The 17,984-nt window shown below is 44.6% G+C and overlaps 1 protein-coding gene, 1 non-coding gene and 1 pseudogene across 11 annotated transcripts in view; 2 read left to right on the top strand and 1 right to left on the bottom strand.

Annotated features, from left to right (window-relative positions):
* The first annotated feature begins 2,508 nt into the window (after positions 1–2,508).
* Positions 2,509–3,032, top strand: LOC454714 (large ribosomal subunit protein eL29-like; annotated as a pseudogene).
* Positions 3,033–10,005: 6,973 nt separating this feature from the next.
* DHX8 (DEAH-box helicase 8) overlaps positions 10,006–17,984 on the top strand; it is a 43,159-nt gene continuing 35,180 nt past the window's right edge. For 3 of the 10 annotated variants that reach the window (XM_016931728.3, XM_001154075.6, XM_009432062.4), the window contains exons 1-4: positions 10,248–10,508; positions 15,769–15,854; positions 16,711–16,783; positions 17,483–17,568. In XM_016931728.3, coding sequence (XP_016787217.1) covers positions 10,361–10,508; positions 15,769–15,854; positions 16,711–16,783; positions 17,483–17,568 — 393 coding nt within the window. In that variant the 5' untranslated portion in view covers positions 10,248–10,360. Of the gene's footprint in view, positions 10,509–15,768; positions 15,855–16,710; positions 16,784–17,482; positions 17,569–17,984 lie in introns of all 10 variants that reach the window. The other 7 variants (XM_001154202.7, XM_009432061.4, XM_054671450.2 and 4 more) reach the window with 7 other exon arrangements.
* Positions 12,731–12,791, bottom strand: LOC112206138 (U7 small nuclear RNA). Its single transcript, XR_002940341.2, has one exon. It is a non-coding gene; the product is annotated as a U7 small nuclear RNA (small nuclear RNA).

The following is a 17,984-nucleotide window of genomic DNA, read 5'->3' as shown; positions in this document are numbered from 1 at the left end:
TTTAAAAAGTCCAGGCACAGTGGCTCATGTCTGTGCTCCCAGCACTTTGGGAGGCTGAGGTTCAAGACCAGCCTGGGCAACATAGCAAGACCTCATCTCTATAAAAAAATTTTTTTAATAACGAGAGGCTTCTGAAAGGGGTTTCACAATGTTACAGACAGATCAAGGAGGAGGAGAACTGAAGACACAAGGGCAGTGCTTCTCAACCAGGGCCTATTTTGCCACTTCCAGGGGACATCTGGCCATGTCTGGAGACATTTTTGGTTTGTGATGACTGTGAAAGGAAATGTGTGTGCTTCTATCATCTAGAAATTAGAGGACACAGGTGCTGCTAAACACTCTGCAATGCATAGGAAAACCCCCAACAACGAAGAATAATCCTGGCCCAAAATAGTAATTGTGCTGAGGTTGAAAAACCCTGCATTAGGAGATTAGGACAGGCTGGGCCTGATGGCTCACACCTGTAATCCCAGTATTTTGGGAGGCTGAGGCCGGCAGATCACTTGAGGTCAGGAGATCGAGACCAGCCTGGCCAACATGGTGAAAACCCGTCTCTACTAAAAACACAAAAATTAGCCAGGCGTGGTGGCATGTACCTGTAATCCCAGCTACTAGGGAGGCTGAGGCAGGAGAATCACTTGAACTCGTGAGGCAGAGGTTACAGTGAGCCAAGATCACGCCACTGCACTCCAGCCTGGGCAAAAGAGCTAGACTCTGTCAAAAAAAAAAAAAAAATCCTGAAGCCCAGGTCACACCCAGGCCAATTAATTCAGAATATCTCAGGGTGAGACTCAGGCACCAGGATTTTAAAAAAATACCAAGTGATTCTAATGCACAGCAAAGTTTGAGAACTATGGGATCAGGAGGTAACTGGTAAACTCTCTGAGATGGAAGTTTTGACAATTACTGGCATACAGAGGGTTCTTGACAACTATCTGTTGAGTGAGCGAATACATAAATGAATAACACCACGAGGATAGAAGCAAATGGTCAGTGGTTGAGGAAATAAGTTGGAAGTGGAGGTTGGGGGAGAGCTTTAAGTACAGATTACTCTTCCCTAAACTCTGGTTGTATCAGGAAAAAGAGAAGGGGTAGCACATTGAGGGAGAAGCAGATACGAAAAGATTTTCTGTATTTTTATTTTATTTTATTTTATTATGAGACAGAGTCTCACTCTGTCACCCAGGCTGGAGTGCAGTGGCACAATCACAGTTCACTGCAGCCTCAACCTCCCGGGCTCAGATGATCCTCCCACCTCAGACTCCTGAGTAGCTAGGACTACAGGTGCCCACCACCACACCCAGCTAATTTTCGTATTTCTTATAGAGATGGGATTTCACCATGTTGCCTTGGCTGGTCTGGAACTCCTGTACTCAAGCGGTTCACCTGCTTCAGCCTCCCAAAGTGCTAGGATTACATGTGTGAGCCACTGTGCCCAGCCGGGAAAAGATTTTCTATTTTTAGGTTGATGCAGAATTGAGCATGTTTGTGGGAAGAGGGTAAGAAGTAAGGAGAGAGAAAAAGGGTAAGGACATGAGGGATGAGAGGAGTCATCAGTGGAGGGGGATGAGATGAGGCATGTGCTTTCTGCAGGGGAAGAGATGTTCCTAGAGACAGAAGGTAAAGATATGGACTAATTCTAAGATAAAGGTGATGGCAGGGGTGGGGTGGGGTCTTGAATGACCTCCATCTTCCCTGTAAGTAGAAAATGAGGTCTTATAATAAGTGTGGCAGGGGTGGATTTTTGGCTTAAGGGAGTTGAGAAGTCTTAGGCAACACTGTATAGAAAGCCATCGTCAAAAAGAGCCCAGGCCAGGCGCCGTGGCTCATGCCCGTAATCCCAGCATTTTGGGAGGCCGAGGCAGCTGTATCACCTGTGGTCAGAAGTTCAAAACCAGCCTGGCCAGCATGGTGAAACCCCCTCTCTACCAAAAATACAAAAAATTAGCCAGGCATGGTGGCTGGCGCCTGTAATACTAGGTACTTGGGAGGCCGAGGCAGGAGAATCACTTGAACCTGGGAGGCGGAGGTTGCAGTGAGCCAGTTGCAGTGAGCTGAGATCACACCATTGCACTCCAGCCTGGGCAGCAAGAGGGAAACTCCATCTAAAAAAAAAAAAAAAAAAAGCCCAAGTGAAGCCCAGGTGAGGTTTGGAATTGTGAATCTATACTGGGTCAAACCAGCGTGACCTTGGGACTTTCTCCAGCAATACCCTGCAGTGTGGGAGGGGAGAAACAGGGCAATACGAGCCAGCTGGGGCTGGGAAAACACGGGCAGTAGAAAACCAGTGAAGGGAAGAAATCCTTGGCATTTATGAGCAAATTTCAAAATGGCTGAGCATGAGATCTAGGCCAGGAGGAAATATGAGTGAAATGAAAAGAGTGCTGATAATTGGAGAGAAAAGTGTAGATGAATGACTTAGAGACACCATGAAATGTTCAGTGGTAGAGAAAAAGCAGAATATTTCCAGTTCTAGGTGCTTCAGGAGCCACAGCTTAAGGTGCAGACATGGCCAAGTCCAAGAACCACAGCACAAACAACTAGTCCCGAAAAAGGCACAGAAATGGTATCAAGAAACCCCGATCACAAAGATATGAATCTCTTAAGGGGATGGACCCCAAGTTCCCGAGGAACATGTGCTTTGCCAAGAAGCAAAACAAGAAGGTCCTAAAGAAGATGCAGGCCAACAGTGACAAGGCCATGAGTGCACGTGCTGAGGTTATCAAGGCCCTCGTAAAGCCCAAGGAGGTTAAGCTCAAGATCCCAAAGGGTGTCAGCTGCAAGCTCGATCGACTTGCCTACATTGCCCACCCCAAGCTTGGGAAGCGGGCTCGTGCCCGCATTGCCAAGGGGCTCAGGCTGTGCTGGCCAAAGGCCAAGGCCAAGGATCAGGCCAAGGCCAAGGATCAAACCAAGGCCCAGGCTGCAGCTCCAGCTTCGGTTCCAGCTCAGGCTCCCAAAGGTGCCCAGGCCCCTACAAAGGCTTCAGAGTAGGTATCTCTGTCTGCCAACGTGAGTACAGAAGGATTGGTGCGATACCCCCTGAGCTGCCATCTGCACGGGGCTGGGGTCCTCAAATAAACCTGAGGTAGGAAAAATAAAAAGAAAAGAAAAAGAATAAGTTGGGTCAGAGGGAATTTCACAGAATGAGATTTAGACGTCAAGCCACTTTAAATAATGATAGAATCTAATGTGTGGGTTTGATTATATTATCTCTTAAACCCCTTTCAACTCTAAAACTCTATGAGAAATATGAGTGAGTGAATACTGCACTTACATCCAAATTTCCAAGTGGCTGACAGTGTGACCCCAATCTATCCTTGTTACATATGAAGTCCCATCAAGTCCAAGTCCATGGGGATAGACTTGGACTATTTTAGGAATTTCTGCACGTGCTCAATGATAAGGATAATCAATCACTATTGGACCTATATGTCTTTCAAAAAAAAATTTTTTTTTTTTTGAGACAGGATCTCACTCTATCACCCAGGCTGGAGTGCAGTGGTGACATCATAGCTCACTGCGGCCTCTAACTCCTGGGCTCAACCAATTCTCCGGCCTCAGCCTCCTAAATAGCTGGGACTACAGACATGAGCTACATGCCCAGCTAATTTTTAATTTTTTTGTAGAGACGGGGGTTCTTACTATGTTGACCAAGCTGGTCTTGAACTCCTGGCCTCGGGGGATCCTCCTGCCTCAGCCTCCCAAAGTACTAAGAATGGCTGGGTGTGGTGGTTCATATCCGTAATCCCACCACCTTGGGAGGCCAAGGTGGTTGGATCCCTTAAGCCCAGGAGTTTGAGACCAGCCTGAGCAACACGGACTCCACCTCTACAAAAATTACAAAAATTAGCTGGGCATGATGGCACATGTCTGTAGTCCCAGCTACTCAGGAGTCTGAGGGAGGAGGATTGCTTGAGCCCAGGAGGTTGAGGTTGCAGTGAGCCATGGTGGTGCCACTGCACTCTAGCCTGGGACAGAGCGAGACTCTGTCTCTAAATAAATAAATAAATAAAACAAAGTGCTGGAATTACAGGCATGAGCCACCATGCCCAGCAAAACTTTTAATATAAATTCTACTGTCACCAGTATTTGATAGTAGACTGTGGAAGTTAGGTAAGATCAGAGTCTGTGTCACATAAAAGCAAATGTATGACTAAGAAGGAAAAAAAAAAACCTTTGCTTCACACGTATCCATGTAATAGAGGTTTATCCTCACTTCCCCCTTTCCCCTCCCTCAGTCAATTTGCAATAATAATAATTTTAAAAAGGTAAAATGGTGATGTCGTGGAACAAATTACTTTGCTTGAAAGACACAACTGCAGGTTGGTGTTTACGGGAGGACTCAGACTTGGCATGGTATTGTGAGGCAAAGAGGATGCTTGTTAGGAACTTGTGATCATTATTGAACCAGGCAGGGGAACCTGGGCCCCTGAACTCTGTCTCTTTATACTGCATTTTGAAAGCAGCACTTGGCTCTCTAATTGCCCCATATGCTGGTTTTATTCGGTGGCTCAGCTGGGTGGAGTGAACTCTGGGAAGAGATGCATTCATTTTTAGTTACCTCACCAGATTGCTAATTTTCACTCTGGAGGCATAAATCACCATAATTACTGTAATCCCAAGACGAAGGGACTTGCTATTCTGGCACAAGGGCAGCAGCTATTTGTACCGCCAAAGCTGTTCTACCTGAGAGCTGGGGAAAGAGTTGCATATGGCTGGTTCTGCCAGGACACTCTTAGATTTGGGGTGGAGGGTGTGCTTGGAGCCCATTCTCCTTTACTTGGGAGAAATGGAGATCCTGGAGGAGCAGTTTCTTCTGTGTTAGTGGCAAGCCTGTGGCTTAAGACAGAGCTTTGGCCCTCGGCTCACTGCACAGCCCACACTGCCCAGCTGTTGACACGTTTGACTTGCAAACAGAACGTCAACAGAACTTCAGAACTTCAGTTCCTCTTCTCTCATCTTTTCCCATCAACTCATTCCTTGGTTTGTCTTGGTTTTTGTTTTTGCATTTCTCCTGAGGAAATCCTTATTAATTTCTGAAGAAATTACCTCAAATAGAAACCAGATACTACAAAAATCCCTAGTACCCTGGAGCAGAGGCTAAATATCATTAGGGAGGGGGAAAACAGAAAAAGCCCAGTGTAACTTGTCACTTTGTCATTCATACTTATAATATTGATTAAAATTGTTTTCTTGTTCTTTATTATTTTTAATAGAGTTGGAGCCTTGCTTTATTGTTGAGGCTGGTCTCCAACTCCTGGCCCCAAGCAATCCTCCCACTTTGGCCTCCCAAAGTGCTGGGATTGCAGGTGTGAGCCACCATGCCTGGCCATTTTTTTTTTTTTTTTTGAGACAGAGTCTCATTCTGTCGCCCAGGCTGGAGTGCAATGGCACGATCTCGGCTCACTGCAAACTCCACCTCTCAGGTTCCAGCGATTCTCCTACCTCAGCCTCCCGAGTAGCTGGGATTCCAGGCGCCCACCATCATGCCTGGCTAATTTTGGTATTTTTAAAGTAGAGACTTGGTTTCACCACGTTGGCCAGGTTGGTCTCGAACTCCTGACCTCAGGTGATCTGCCTGCCCTGGCCTCCTAAAGTGCTGGGATTATAGGGGTGAGCCACCGTGCCCAGCCCAGTGTTTTTCTTTTTAAATAAAATCAACCTAAACTAAGTCTAAAAAATACCAACTAGATCCTGAATCAAGGTCGCTTAAAAGATGAGTAACTGGCGCAGTGGCTCATGGCTGTAATCCCAGCACTTTGGGAGTCTGAGGCGGGCAGATCACGAGGTCAGGAGATCGAGACCATCCTGGCTAACACGGGAAACCCCATCTCTACTAAAAATACAAAAAGTTAGCTGGGCGTGGTGGCAGGCGCCTGTAGTCCCAGCTACTCAGGAGGCTGAGGCAGGAGAATGGTGTGAACCCGGGATGCGGAGCTTGCAGTGAGCCGAGATTGTGCCACTGCACTCTAGCCTGGGCAACAGAGCAAGACACCATCTCAAAAAAAAAAAAAAGAAAGAAAGAAAAGAAAAAAGAAAAAAGATGAAAAACTGATAAATAAATATGAAAAAATTCCTTGCCATTTCCACAGAAGGTGGAGAGGCCGAGATGGGGGAATAACATTTTCTTGACAAGTTCATATCATAATGGTGTCTGGGTGCCTGGCTTTGTGTTTGTTTTTGCCTGACATTTTGAAGAGTCTTAAAATGCAAGAGAAACGGGAAACTTGACTATACCAAAAAAAAATCTGCTTAGGAAGAACATTTTTTTTTTTTTTTGCCTAATACTATAAAGCCTTGGAGAATTTAGAATCTAAAGCATCTGTTATTGCTGATGGCAGGTTGATGGCCTAAAAAGAGAGGGAACTGTAGGTCAGGAATGTTTTGCGCAAAAATGAGGCTGCGCTTGGGTATTAGAAAATAAGGCAAACAAATAACAGATTGCAACAGGATAAACTGCCCCGTGAAGTAGACTTGCCCTCCAACCCCAATCTGCCTGCCCTCAGATGACGGTAAACAGACCACCTTTTTTTTTTTTTTTCTGTCTTCCAATTACCTGCCCTCATGTTTAAGCAGCAGAGATCTAAGTTATAAACACAGCTCTGCCAGGAGACCCCTTGGCTGAGAATGGCATTCAGAGTATTCTAGTTCTTCCTTGATGTTTTTCCACTTTCAGACCTCCTATCCTTTTTAGAACCTGCCACAGTGCCTGGTCACAAGATTGATGTTTAATACAAATTTAATAAGTTGGTCCAAATTTGGAGATGAATTCTGGGGAAAAGTCAAACAGTGAAAAATAAGGAATTTTACTTTCTCTGGGGGCTCCCAGGCTCTCTGGTTGGGTCAGGGCCCAAGTGGAGCAGGGAAGAAGGGGCCACTCTTTCTGAAGTCTCCCTGCATGAATGACAGTAACAGTTGAGTGGTAGTCACATGCTTAGAAGCAAACCATTCTGATTTTGCCTCCTAGAGCAGAGATGTCTCCCCTAAGATTCATTTTACCCCAGCAGAAAAGGCCAGGGTTGTCTGGGTTGTGGCAACACTGTTTTGACAGAAAGCCCTATGATTTTTCTCACAAACTTCCCTAAGGATGCTGTCTCTCAGCTACACGTACTTAGATAATTTCTTCTCCCTTACCAACTCAACCTGATGTTGCTAAGAGGTTCAGTACTTTCTCTCTGCTTTCTACCTCATCCCAACCCCCAAGTTCTTTCCCAAATTCCAGCAGCTGGGACCAGTCTCTGGGACAGAGCAGAAATAACATGGAAATTGGGGGAAGGGTTAAACACATCTATAAGTCTAGGAACAGGCGGAAAAGCAACATCCCTGTTACTACAAGTTTGGTATCAGGAAATAATTTCTTATCCATCATGAGTGGTGATATGGGTAGTATGAGCATAAGTTACATGTAGAGGTAAATTATTTACTGGGCTATTAAAGGGCCACATGGAGTCTGTCCAAGGAAAGTCATACAATAATAATGGAAATTTATTATTATTATTTTATTTTTTGAAACAGAGTATCACTGTCGCCCAGGCTAGAGTACATTGGCGTGATCTTGGCTCACTGCAACCTCTGCCTCCTGGGTTCAAGCAATTCTCCTGACTCAGCCTCCCGAATAGCTGGGACTACAAGTGTATGCCACCAAGCCCGACTAATTTTTGTAGTTTTAGTAGAGTCGGGGTTTCACCATGTTGGCCGGGCTGGTCTCGAACTCCTGACCTCAGGCGATCTGCCTGCTTCAGCCTCCCAAAGTGCTGGGATTACAGGTGTGAGCCACTGCATCCGGCCTAATAATGAAAATTAATTATATCTGATATTATGTTGAAAAATATTCTATCCAGAGGACAGTTAGGAAACATTTACTTTTGCACTGCGTTCGATTCACGGTCTCTTATGGGGAGGAAGAGTAGGAGGATTCCATGTGCATCTGTGTTTGGGCTGTCAAGTTATCTGTATCTACATAACTATTTGTTTTCCTTTGGCTTCAAAGAAATTTTTGGTGTTGCAAGAAATATGTATATTGCAGAAAAACTGTCACTTCTTAAAATGTGCAGTTAATGGCATATCTAAATAAAATGTAATGTTTTGCTGTTAATATTTACTATTGATATATATGTTCAATAATTCCCAAACAACTCTAACATTTAGTATTAATTATTAATTCTAGTATTTATTGCTACTACTGCTGCTACATGTTATGGTTCCATAGCCCCTATTCTGACAGAGCTTTGAAAACAAAACAAACTCCCTATCTGTTCCTCCTTCCGGTTAAATATTGGAGGAAAGCAGAATAGTAATATTAATTTTTAAAGGGAAAGAAGCACAGAGAATGAACATCAGATAGAATAAGCCCTTGAAATCGTAACTCCAAGCTGGCAAATTGAGCACATTGGATCAAGTGCAGAGTTTTCCATTCTATTCATGGGGAGAAAGAGGAAGCGAAATGGGGAGGAGTAGGAAGAACTCAGAGGGTATAGTAGTGATTCCTTAGGAACCTGGAAACATGGAGCTTCTGGAGACAGTGAGAACAATGGCTGGGTTTTTCTCTGCCTGTCATTTTTCAGTCCATGATGAGATGTTGAAGAAACAGAGTCCAAAGGTACACCAGTGTAAAAATGTTGCCAAAGTGAAAAGCAGGAGACTGATTTCCTCCTTCCGATTGATTGGAGAGCCATTCACTTTAGGGTGCTTCTGTTTCCTTACTCATCACACAGAGCACTGGAGTGTGGGAAAAATCCCCATCCCACATTAAGGTTGCCACAAAGGTAAAAAAGACCTGAAGCAGAAGTTGGGAGACCTGAGCTTATGACCTTGGACTTACAGCACAGCTGATATTTGAGGGAATAAGGTTTGTTGTTGTTTTTGTGTGTGTGTTTTGTTTGTTTGTTTGAGACGGAGTCTCACTCTGTCGCACAGGCTAGAGTGCCGTGGCGAGATCTCAGCTCACTGCAACATCCACCTCCCAGGTTCAAGCGATTCTCCCGCCTCAGCCTCCCTAGTAGCTGGGACTACAGGCACATACCATCACTCCCAACTAATTTTTGTATTTTTAGTACAGATGAGGTTTCACCATGTTGGCCAGAGTGGTCTTGAACTCCTGACCTCAAGTGATCCGCCCGTCTCGGCCTCCCAAAGTGCTGGGATTACAGGGGTGAGCCACTGTGCCTGGCCCCTGGGGGAATAAGTTCTGAGAGGATACAGGAAAACTGGGGATTGAAAAGCAGGTTTTCACAAGAGTGGAGGCAGCTGGCTCTGTGGGTTCCCAGACTAAGGGGATCTGTGCTTGACAGACCAGAGGCCAGCTCTACTGTGACCATCATCTCAGCCTTGAATTTTTTTTTTTTTTTTTTTTTTTCTTGAGACAAAGTCTCACTCTGTCGCCCATGCTGGAGTGTAGTGGTGTGAACTCAGGTCACTCCAACCTCTGCCTCCTGGGTTCAAGCGATTCTCGTGCCTCAGCCTCCCGAGTAGCTGGGACTACAGGCGCCCACCACCACCACGCCCGGCTAAGTTTTCTATTTTTAGTAGAGATGGAGTTTCGCCACGTTGGCCAGGCTGGTCTGGAACTCCTGACCTCAAGTGATCCACCAGCCTCGGCCTCCCAAAGTGCTGGCATTACAGGCGTGAGCCACTGCACCCGGCCTAGCCTTGTGATATTAACAGTAACTGTCATTTGCGGTGTGCCTACTCTGTGTCACACTCCTTGCAGTTATTCCATTTAGGGTAGAGCAACATTATTCTAGTTTACAGATGAGAAAACTAAGGCCCCAGAGATTGATTTGCCCAAGCAGCCAGCTGGCATTGGAAGTGCCAGTTTCTTCGTGTGTAAAACAAGAGCAGGCAATCTACTGCCTACTGGCTTGTCAAGGGTCACTTGAGATCGGACGACAGGAACCACAAAGAAGTGAGGTCGGGAATTTGCGGATCCACAGTAAAGCAAGTTTGTCTTTTTCCAGACGTGCATTAAGATTCCTTTTTCAAGTGTTCTAAAGCGCAGGCGCAGGCTGTTTTGCGGTTGCCTCCCGGCGCCTCTTGTGCAGGCCGGGGTCGCCCTCTGCCGACCCAGGGCGGGAGCGCGCTGAGTGAACGTTTCCAGGCCTGAGGGCGGGCGGAGATTTTTCTCGCCTGTAGAGGGCGCAGATCGGCGTGCAGAGTAACCCACTCTAGTTGTCCCTTCCTTAAGCACTTCCTGTTTGATCTCTATGATCCATCCAGTTGCGACTTGATTCGTTCCTCAAATTTTCAATTTACCGTAAACAAAGGGGACGCGCGCTGACCCGGAAGTGAAAGCTGGAACCCGGCCGGAGTAGCTCTGAGCGCCGGCTGTGAGGAAGGAGGTTCTGGGCAAGCTATAGCCATGGCTGTGGCTGTAGCCATGGCGGGAGCCTTAATCGGGTCGGAGCCAGGCCCCGCGGAAGAACTTGCCAAACTCGAGTACCTGTCTTTGGTGTCAAAGGTTTGCACTGAGCTGGACAATCACTTGGGGATCAACGACAAGGACCTTGGTGAGCCCGGGGAGGTCCCTGGGACCTCAGTTTGGGATTGAGGGAAGCAGAAAGAGGAAGGAGAAAGGTGGTTGATGGACCGAAAGTATGTTCGTGTGAATCTGTCTCTCTCTGTCGCAGACACCGGTGCCCAGGGTACACGCTGCCGTGGCCTCGGCTTGAGAGCCCTCTAGAAACTTTAGAAACTTTCCCAGAGCTGTCAGTGAAGCCCGGGGCGGTCATCTCTGCTTGATTGTTTTTTGTTTGTTTTTTCAGCCTCAATTAAACATGTTTAACAACAACAGCAGCAGATGCTGCGATGACGACGATGATGGCTGACGTTTATTGGGTGCTCACTATGTGCTAGATGCGATGCTCAGCTCTTTATTGACATTATTTTATTTGGTCTTCACGCCACTCTGTGACATAGTAGTTAGCGTCTGTGCTTTTAACTGTGTTCTTTGACCGTTCATCCTGTACTCTTTTTTGAGGCAGGGCCTCGCTCTGTTTCCCGGGCTGGAGTGCAGTGGCACGATCTCGGCTCACTGCAGCCTCCACCTCCTGGGCTCAAGCAATCCTCCCACCTCAGCCTCCCGAGTAGCTGGGACTACAGGCGGGCGCCACCAAGCTCGACTCATTTTTAAATTTTTTGTAGAGACGGGGGTCTCACTGTATTGCCCAGGCTGGTCTCCAACTTCTGGGCTCAAGCAGTCCTCTTCCCTCGGCCTCCCAAAGTGTTGGGATTACAGGCGTGAGCCATTGCGTCCTGTACTATGTCTTAAACACCAGTCACTAGATGTTTTGGGGCAAACTACATCTGGGGAGCCCAAACTGAGGAATTAGAAAAGGCTAGGGTCCTAAAGCTAAAGCCATAGACAGATGGAGCCTTTATGAAGGTACAGAGGATGGATGGGATCAAGGGCAACCAATGGAGGGATTGACCTTTGGTAAGTACAGCAAGGCTTCTTCAGTTGTAACAGGAGCGAGGACAGAGAATACAGTTGCAGATTCAGATGAGTTTAGAGATTGGTGGTGGGAAGATGAGTGAGAGAGTTCCAGCCCACTCTTCAGTTTCCTAAATGAAGATGAAGTCATCAACCGGAGGGATGGAAGGGAAGGGGCAGGTGACAGGAGGGGTTAGGGAAGTTAGACGAGTGACCTTTGGTAAGATTCATAGTTTCTCTGAAGCTGTTTTTCTCATCTGTGAAGTGGGACGATGTCTTCACAGGGTCACCACATAGCATTTAGGAAGATGCCCTGCAGCCAGTATATTTTAGTTTACATTTTTCTCTTGCCTCCCAGCCAAGATGTGTCTGTCCTATATAATTTTTCCCGCAGGATTCTTCTCTTTTAGTTGATAATGAGGTGATAATTTCGTCGGTTTTGCTATCTCGTTAATATGTTTCCTTTATTCAGCAAATATTGAGCTGGGGGCTAGGCATACCACAGAGAACAAGACAGATTTCTGCTTTCAGGGAGCTTACCTTTCTCTCTGTTTTCATTTTAACTCCTAATACCTTGGCCTTTTAGAAGAAACAAAAAAGTTATTGACATTAACCCCCGGTGTTTAATTGTTTTGATGTTAACTTCATTTGTGTACAAAAATAGAGCGAAGTATAAACTTCATAATCTTTTAGTTTATTTATAGCTAAAGAGCTCAATTAATTTGCAGAAAACCCACAAATATGCTTTTTCTGTTACATACAGAATTATAAAACCAGTAACATTAAAAGTACTAACATTGGCTGGGTTCGGTGGCTCACGCCTGTAATCCCAGCACTTTGGAAGGCCAAGACAGGCCGATCCCCTGAGGTCAGGAGTTTGAGACCAGCCTGGCCAACATGGCGAAACCCCATTTCTACTAAAAAAAAAAAAAAAAATACAAAAATTAGCTGGCCATGGTGACTGGTGCCTGTAATCCCAGCTATGCAGGAGGCTGAGGCAGGAGAATCGCTTGAACTCAGGAGACGGAGGTTTCAGTGAGCTGAAATCACATCACTGCACTCCAGCCTGGACGAAAAGAGCAAGACTTTATTTCAAAAAAAAAAAAAAAAGTACTAATATTGGTTTAATGCAATAGACAGTGTCTTTTGTTGAAACTAAATTGGCAGAGTTGGGTTTAATAACAGAAAGGCATATATTTGCTTCTTTTATGTTTTGTTTGCTGGCTTGATTCTTTTGCTTTTGACCCTGATGGATGACTTATTAATTTATGTATTTAATTTTTGGGGGAGTTGAGATAGTAGAGTTTCTGATGAAAACTGGAAAACCTGCTAGACAAATTCTAAAAGAACTATAATACTGGATTATCATTTAAATTAGTGTTATTTTTACTGTTTTCACCAATGAATTTTTTTAAACTATAAATTAATTTTTTATAATGGATTCAGTTAATTTAACGATTCCCCTGTATAATTGTGAAAATTAAAAATACTGATTAATGGGACCAGGTGCAGTGGCTCACACATGTAATCCCAGCACTTTGGGAGGCCAAGGCAGGTGGATCACGAGGTCAGGAGTTCGAGACCAGCCTGACCAACATGGTGAAACCCTGTCTTACTGAAAATACAAAAATTAGCTGGGCGTGGTGGCGCACACCTGTAATCCTAGCTACTCAGGAGGCTGAGGCAGGGGAATCACTTGAACCTGGGATGGGGAGGTTGCAGTGAGAGGATCGTGCCACTGCCCTCCAGCCTTAGTGACAGAGCAAGACTCTGTCTCAAAAAAAAAAAAAAAATGATTACTGATGGCTGGCAGTGAGAATGTGCTGCAGACTGCTTTGGGAGGGGCTCTTTTGAGCATGACATGCCTAGCACCATGGGACTTAGTTCTTTCTCCCTCCACATTTCTTGAAAGAATGTAGCCTCTGAAGTTAGATTGCCTGGGTTTTATTCCTAGCTCCCCCCAGTTATTATTGGGTAGGTCAGTGTCTCAAACCGTCAGCTTCCTCATTGTAAAACATGACAATAATAGCACCTACTTATGAGGGTTGTTTTGGGGATCATGAAGTAACCCATAAAAAGCACTTAGCATAGTGCCTGGCACGTAGTAATGTTCAAAAAGTATTAACCATTGACGTTATCGTTACTAACTTATTATGCATAAGATGTGTTCGTGTAGCCTGATGGCATTTGGCTTTCACTTCATCAGAAAGATAAAGGCACATTCCAGGATGGAAATTGTATGGTAGTACTACTTTATGAGTTAGTCATCTAGATCTTTCATGTTATTTATTCATTTACTTTTCTAGGATTAGCATTCAAATGAAAGCATTACAGTTTTTTTGTGGGTCTCATAGTATGAGGCTTATTATCTCAGTCTACTCCCGAGTAGCTAGGACTACAGATGCATACCACCACTCCTGGCTGATTTTTGTATTTTTTGTAGAGATGGGGTTTTGCCATGTTGCCCAGGCTGGTCTTTAACTCCTGGGCTCGAGCAATCTGCCCACCACAACCTCCCAAAGTGCTGGGATTACAGGCATGAGCCACTGTCTGAAAGTAGCTTAATAAATAGCTCTAATATTAGAAGTTTCAAGAACTAGGCCAGGCACAGTGGCTCATGCCTGTAATCCCAGCACTTCGGGAGGCTGAGGCAGGAGGATTACCTGAGGTCAGGAGTTCAAGACCAGCCTGGCAAATGTGGCAAAACCCCGTCTCTACTAAAACTACAAAAATTAGCCAGGCATGGTGGAGGGCACCTGTAATCCCAGCTACTTAGGAGGCTGAGACAAGAGAATTGCTTGAACCCGAGAGGCGGAGGTTGCAATGAGCCAAGATCGTACCACTGTACTCCAGCCTGAGAGACAGAGTGAGACTGTTAAAAATAAAATAAAAAAATAAAAAAAGTCCAGGTGCGGTGGCTCATGACTGTAATCCCAGAACTTTGGGAGGCCGAGGCAGGCAAATCACAAGGTCATGGGTTCGAGACCAGCCTGGCCAATATGGTGAAATCCTGTCTGTACTAAAAATATAAAAATTAGCCGGGCATGGTGGCACGCACCTGTAGCCCCAGCTACTTGGGAGGCTGAGGCAGAAGAATCGCTTAAACTCAGGGGGCAGAGGTTGCAGTGAGCCAAGATCATGCCACTGCACTCCATCCTAGGTGACAAAGCAAGACTCCACCTCAAAAAAAAAAGAAAGTTTCAAGAACTAGGCAGGTGTGCCGGGCACAGTGGCTTATGCCTGTAATCCCAGCACTTAGGGAACCTGAGGCGGGTGGATCACAAGGTCAGGAGATCAAGACCATCCTGGCTAACATGGTGAAACCCTGTCTCTACTAAAAATACAAAAAACTAGCCAGGCGTGGTGGTGGGCGCCTGTAGTCCCAGCTACTCGGGAGGCTGAGGCAGGAGAATGGCGTGAACCCGGGAGGTGGAGGTTGCAGTGAGCCGATATCGCACCGCTGCACTCCAGCCTGGGCGACAGAGCCAGACTCTGTCTTAAAAAAAAAAAAAGAAAAGAACTAGGCAGGTTTGTGGAGAAAAATTTGGCAAAAAAGTAAGTCTTTCATCAATGTGGAGATTGCACCACCCAGCAGCTGCCTGGCCCTCATATACAGATTGGGTCTGTCCTTCTGTTGTGTGCCTCTGTGTGTCTACATGGGCTCATGCTTTTAATTGTCACCTTTACAGTCTAGTCTAGGTGGCAGCGTGCCCAGGTAGTGGTTTTGTGAGAAGAGGGTACCATGATGTGGGTCAAATAGGTCTTCCTAGTTTAAATGCACTCAAGGGCTACATTGAGCCATTTTGTAGTAATATCTTCCTTTCATTTGTATAAATTCACTAGAATATGTGTGGATAATTTCAGTAGTCTAGATTTTCTCTCTTGTTTTCTTGTTTTGTTTTTTTTGTTTTTTTTGAGAGTCTCACTCTGTTGCCCAGGCTGGAGTGCAGTGGCACAATCCCGGCTTACTGCAACCTCTGCCTCCTGGGTTCAAGTGATTCTCCTGCCTCAGTCTCCCAAGTAGCTGGGATTACAGGCGCCTGCCACCACACCCAGCTAATTTTTGTATTTTTAATAGAGACGGGGTTTCACTGTGTTAGCCAGGCTCATCTTGAACTCCTAACCTCAAGTGATCCGCCTGCCTTGGCCTCCCAGAGTGTTGGGATTACAGGCATGAGCCACCACACCTGGCCAGATTTTCTCTCTTTACCCTTATCAGATGGTGGTCTTTGTTTTTTATTACTGTTGGATAACCTAGTTAGTTTTGTTTTCACCATACTTGAAACTGATTTCTTGTTCATGTCTCTTCTTTTCTGAATTCTGTTTCTTATTTGCAGCTGAATTTGTGATCAGTCTTGCTGAGAAAAATACCACCTTTGATACTTTTAAGGCTTCTCTCGTCAAAAATGGTGCAGAATTTACGGTATGTATATGTGGAGAAGACAATCTGTAGATATTAATGTTTTAATTTATGTTTGTTTGTTTGTTTTTTTTTGAGACAGAGTTTTGCTCTGTCACCCGGGCTGGAGTGCAGTGGCGCCACCTCAGCTCACTGCAAGCTCCGCCTCCCGGGTTCACGCCATTCTCTTGCCTCAGCCTCCCAAGTAGCTGGGACTACAGGTGCCTGCCACCATGCCTGGCTAATTTTTTGTATTTTTAGTAGAGATGGGGTTTCACCGTGTTAGCCAGGATGGTCTTGATCTCCTGACCTCGTGATCCACCCGCCTCGGCCTTCCAAAGTGCTAGGATTACATAATTTATGTTTTAATGTCACTATTGATTTTAAATTTTGATAGGGTTTAATATAGGATTTTGATATAGGAAGGAGACAATTTTATACATATCAATTAAATAAGCCATTAAGTGTATAATGTTTTCATACCATTAAGTAGTGATGGTGTAACCAGATTTTCTGTGATACCTCTCTAGGAAAACAGGGCAGGATTTTCATCATTAAGTCTTTGTAGGTATTTACATTCTTGTTCTGTGAGTCAGGAAGTTGGAAACAAGTTTTGGGGGTAGTTCTAAACCTTGGGAAATAAAATGGTTGCAGGGAGCCTAATAACTTTTCTCCCCAAAGAGTCCTAAATGTCGGCTTTCTCTGAAGCTATTATACTAGGTTCATGCTACACCAGGTTGACACACTATGTTTCATTTATTCCAATTAGCTAAATTCAAGTGCGTAACCACCCTTCCCTACAGGACATTCTTTGCCTTTTAAGTGTATTTAAGCACTGATATGGGAGCTGACAATTTTCGTTCTATGTTTCTTTTCAAAGGATTCTCTTATTAGTAACTTGCTGCGTCTCATACAAACCATGCGGCCTCCAGCGAAGCCTTCCACTAGCAAAGGTAAGCAGAGCTTCCAGCTGAGCTTAGCTTCTAGAATGGTGTAGGTTTTGAACATCCTGTAAATTGCATTTGTTTTCCTCTCAGCAGTTGCTGAGCAAGTAAATGTTCCAGTAAGATTTTTCAAATGGGCTGGGCCTAGCGGCTCACTGCTGGACTCCCAGCACTTTGGGAGGCCAAGGTGGGAGGATCACTTGAGCCCAGGAGTTTTAGACCAGCCTGGGCAACATAGAGAGACCTCATCTCTACAAAAAAATTAAAAAATTAGCCAGGCATGATGGCGTGCCTCTGTAGTTCCAGCTACTTGGGAGGCTAAGGAAGGAGTGTTGCTTGAGTCCAAAAGGGTGAAGCTGCAGTGAGCCATAGTTGCACCAATGTACTTTAGCCTGAGTGACAGAGGTTTTTTTCTCCTGTTTCAAGGGGAAAAAAATTTCAAACGACTTAAGACAAAATAAAAAAGATAAGACATAACCCAATGAGTATTGCTACACTCCTCTTTCTGCTACATTTCGAGATAGTTTGTGATCAATGTATTTAGAAAATTAAATTACATTTATAGTAACAGGTATGATTAATATATAGCAAAATGCCATGTTCTGTTTCAGTTTGATACAAACCTATTGTTGAAGTTATTTTGTTAATCATTAATAATATTAAATATATCTCTTTTTTTAACCTCTTCATGCTCTTTAATGAAACAAGATCCAGTTGTTAAACCTAAAACAGAAAAAGAAAAGCTGAAGGAACTCTTCCCAGTCCTTTGCCAACCGGACAACCCTTCTGTTCGGGTACTGATACCATTTTAAGAGTGTCTACTATAAATATATATTCGCAACCCCTTTTCTTTGTCTCATAGTAATTTTATTAATTTTAACTTTGCCTTTGTTGTAACTTATTTTTAAGAATGAAAGTGTTTGATCACTCCCTGAGCATGTACTATGTATTGAATATGTTAAGGGGTTCTGAGAATGATATTCAAGGGAAATGAGATTGGGAATTTGGGGAAGTAGTGATTAAGAATATGAAATAAGGTTCTGGAACAGATGCCTAATGTGTGAAATTAGATTTTTTTTTTTTTTTTTTTTTGCTCTGTTACTTGTTAAAGGTCTAATTTTTAAAGCATTTTGATTTTTAAATTTCATTTTAATAAATATTTATTGAGTACTTACTGTATGCCAAACACTCTTCTAAGTACCTGGGTAAC

The sequence above is a fragment of the Pan troglodytes genome, chromosome 19 (genome assembly GCF_028858775.2).
Source record: "Pan troglodytes isolate AG18354 chromosome 19, NHGRI_mPanTro3-v2.0_pri, whole genome shotgun sequence".
Taxonomy (NCBI): domain Eukaryota; kingdom Metazoa; phylum Chordata; class Mammalia; order Primates; family Hominidae; genus Pan; species Pan troglodytes.
The sequence above is the reverse complement of the archived record's forward strand: the minus strand, read 5'-3'. Positions and strand labels throughout refer to the sequence as shown.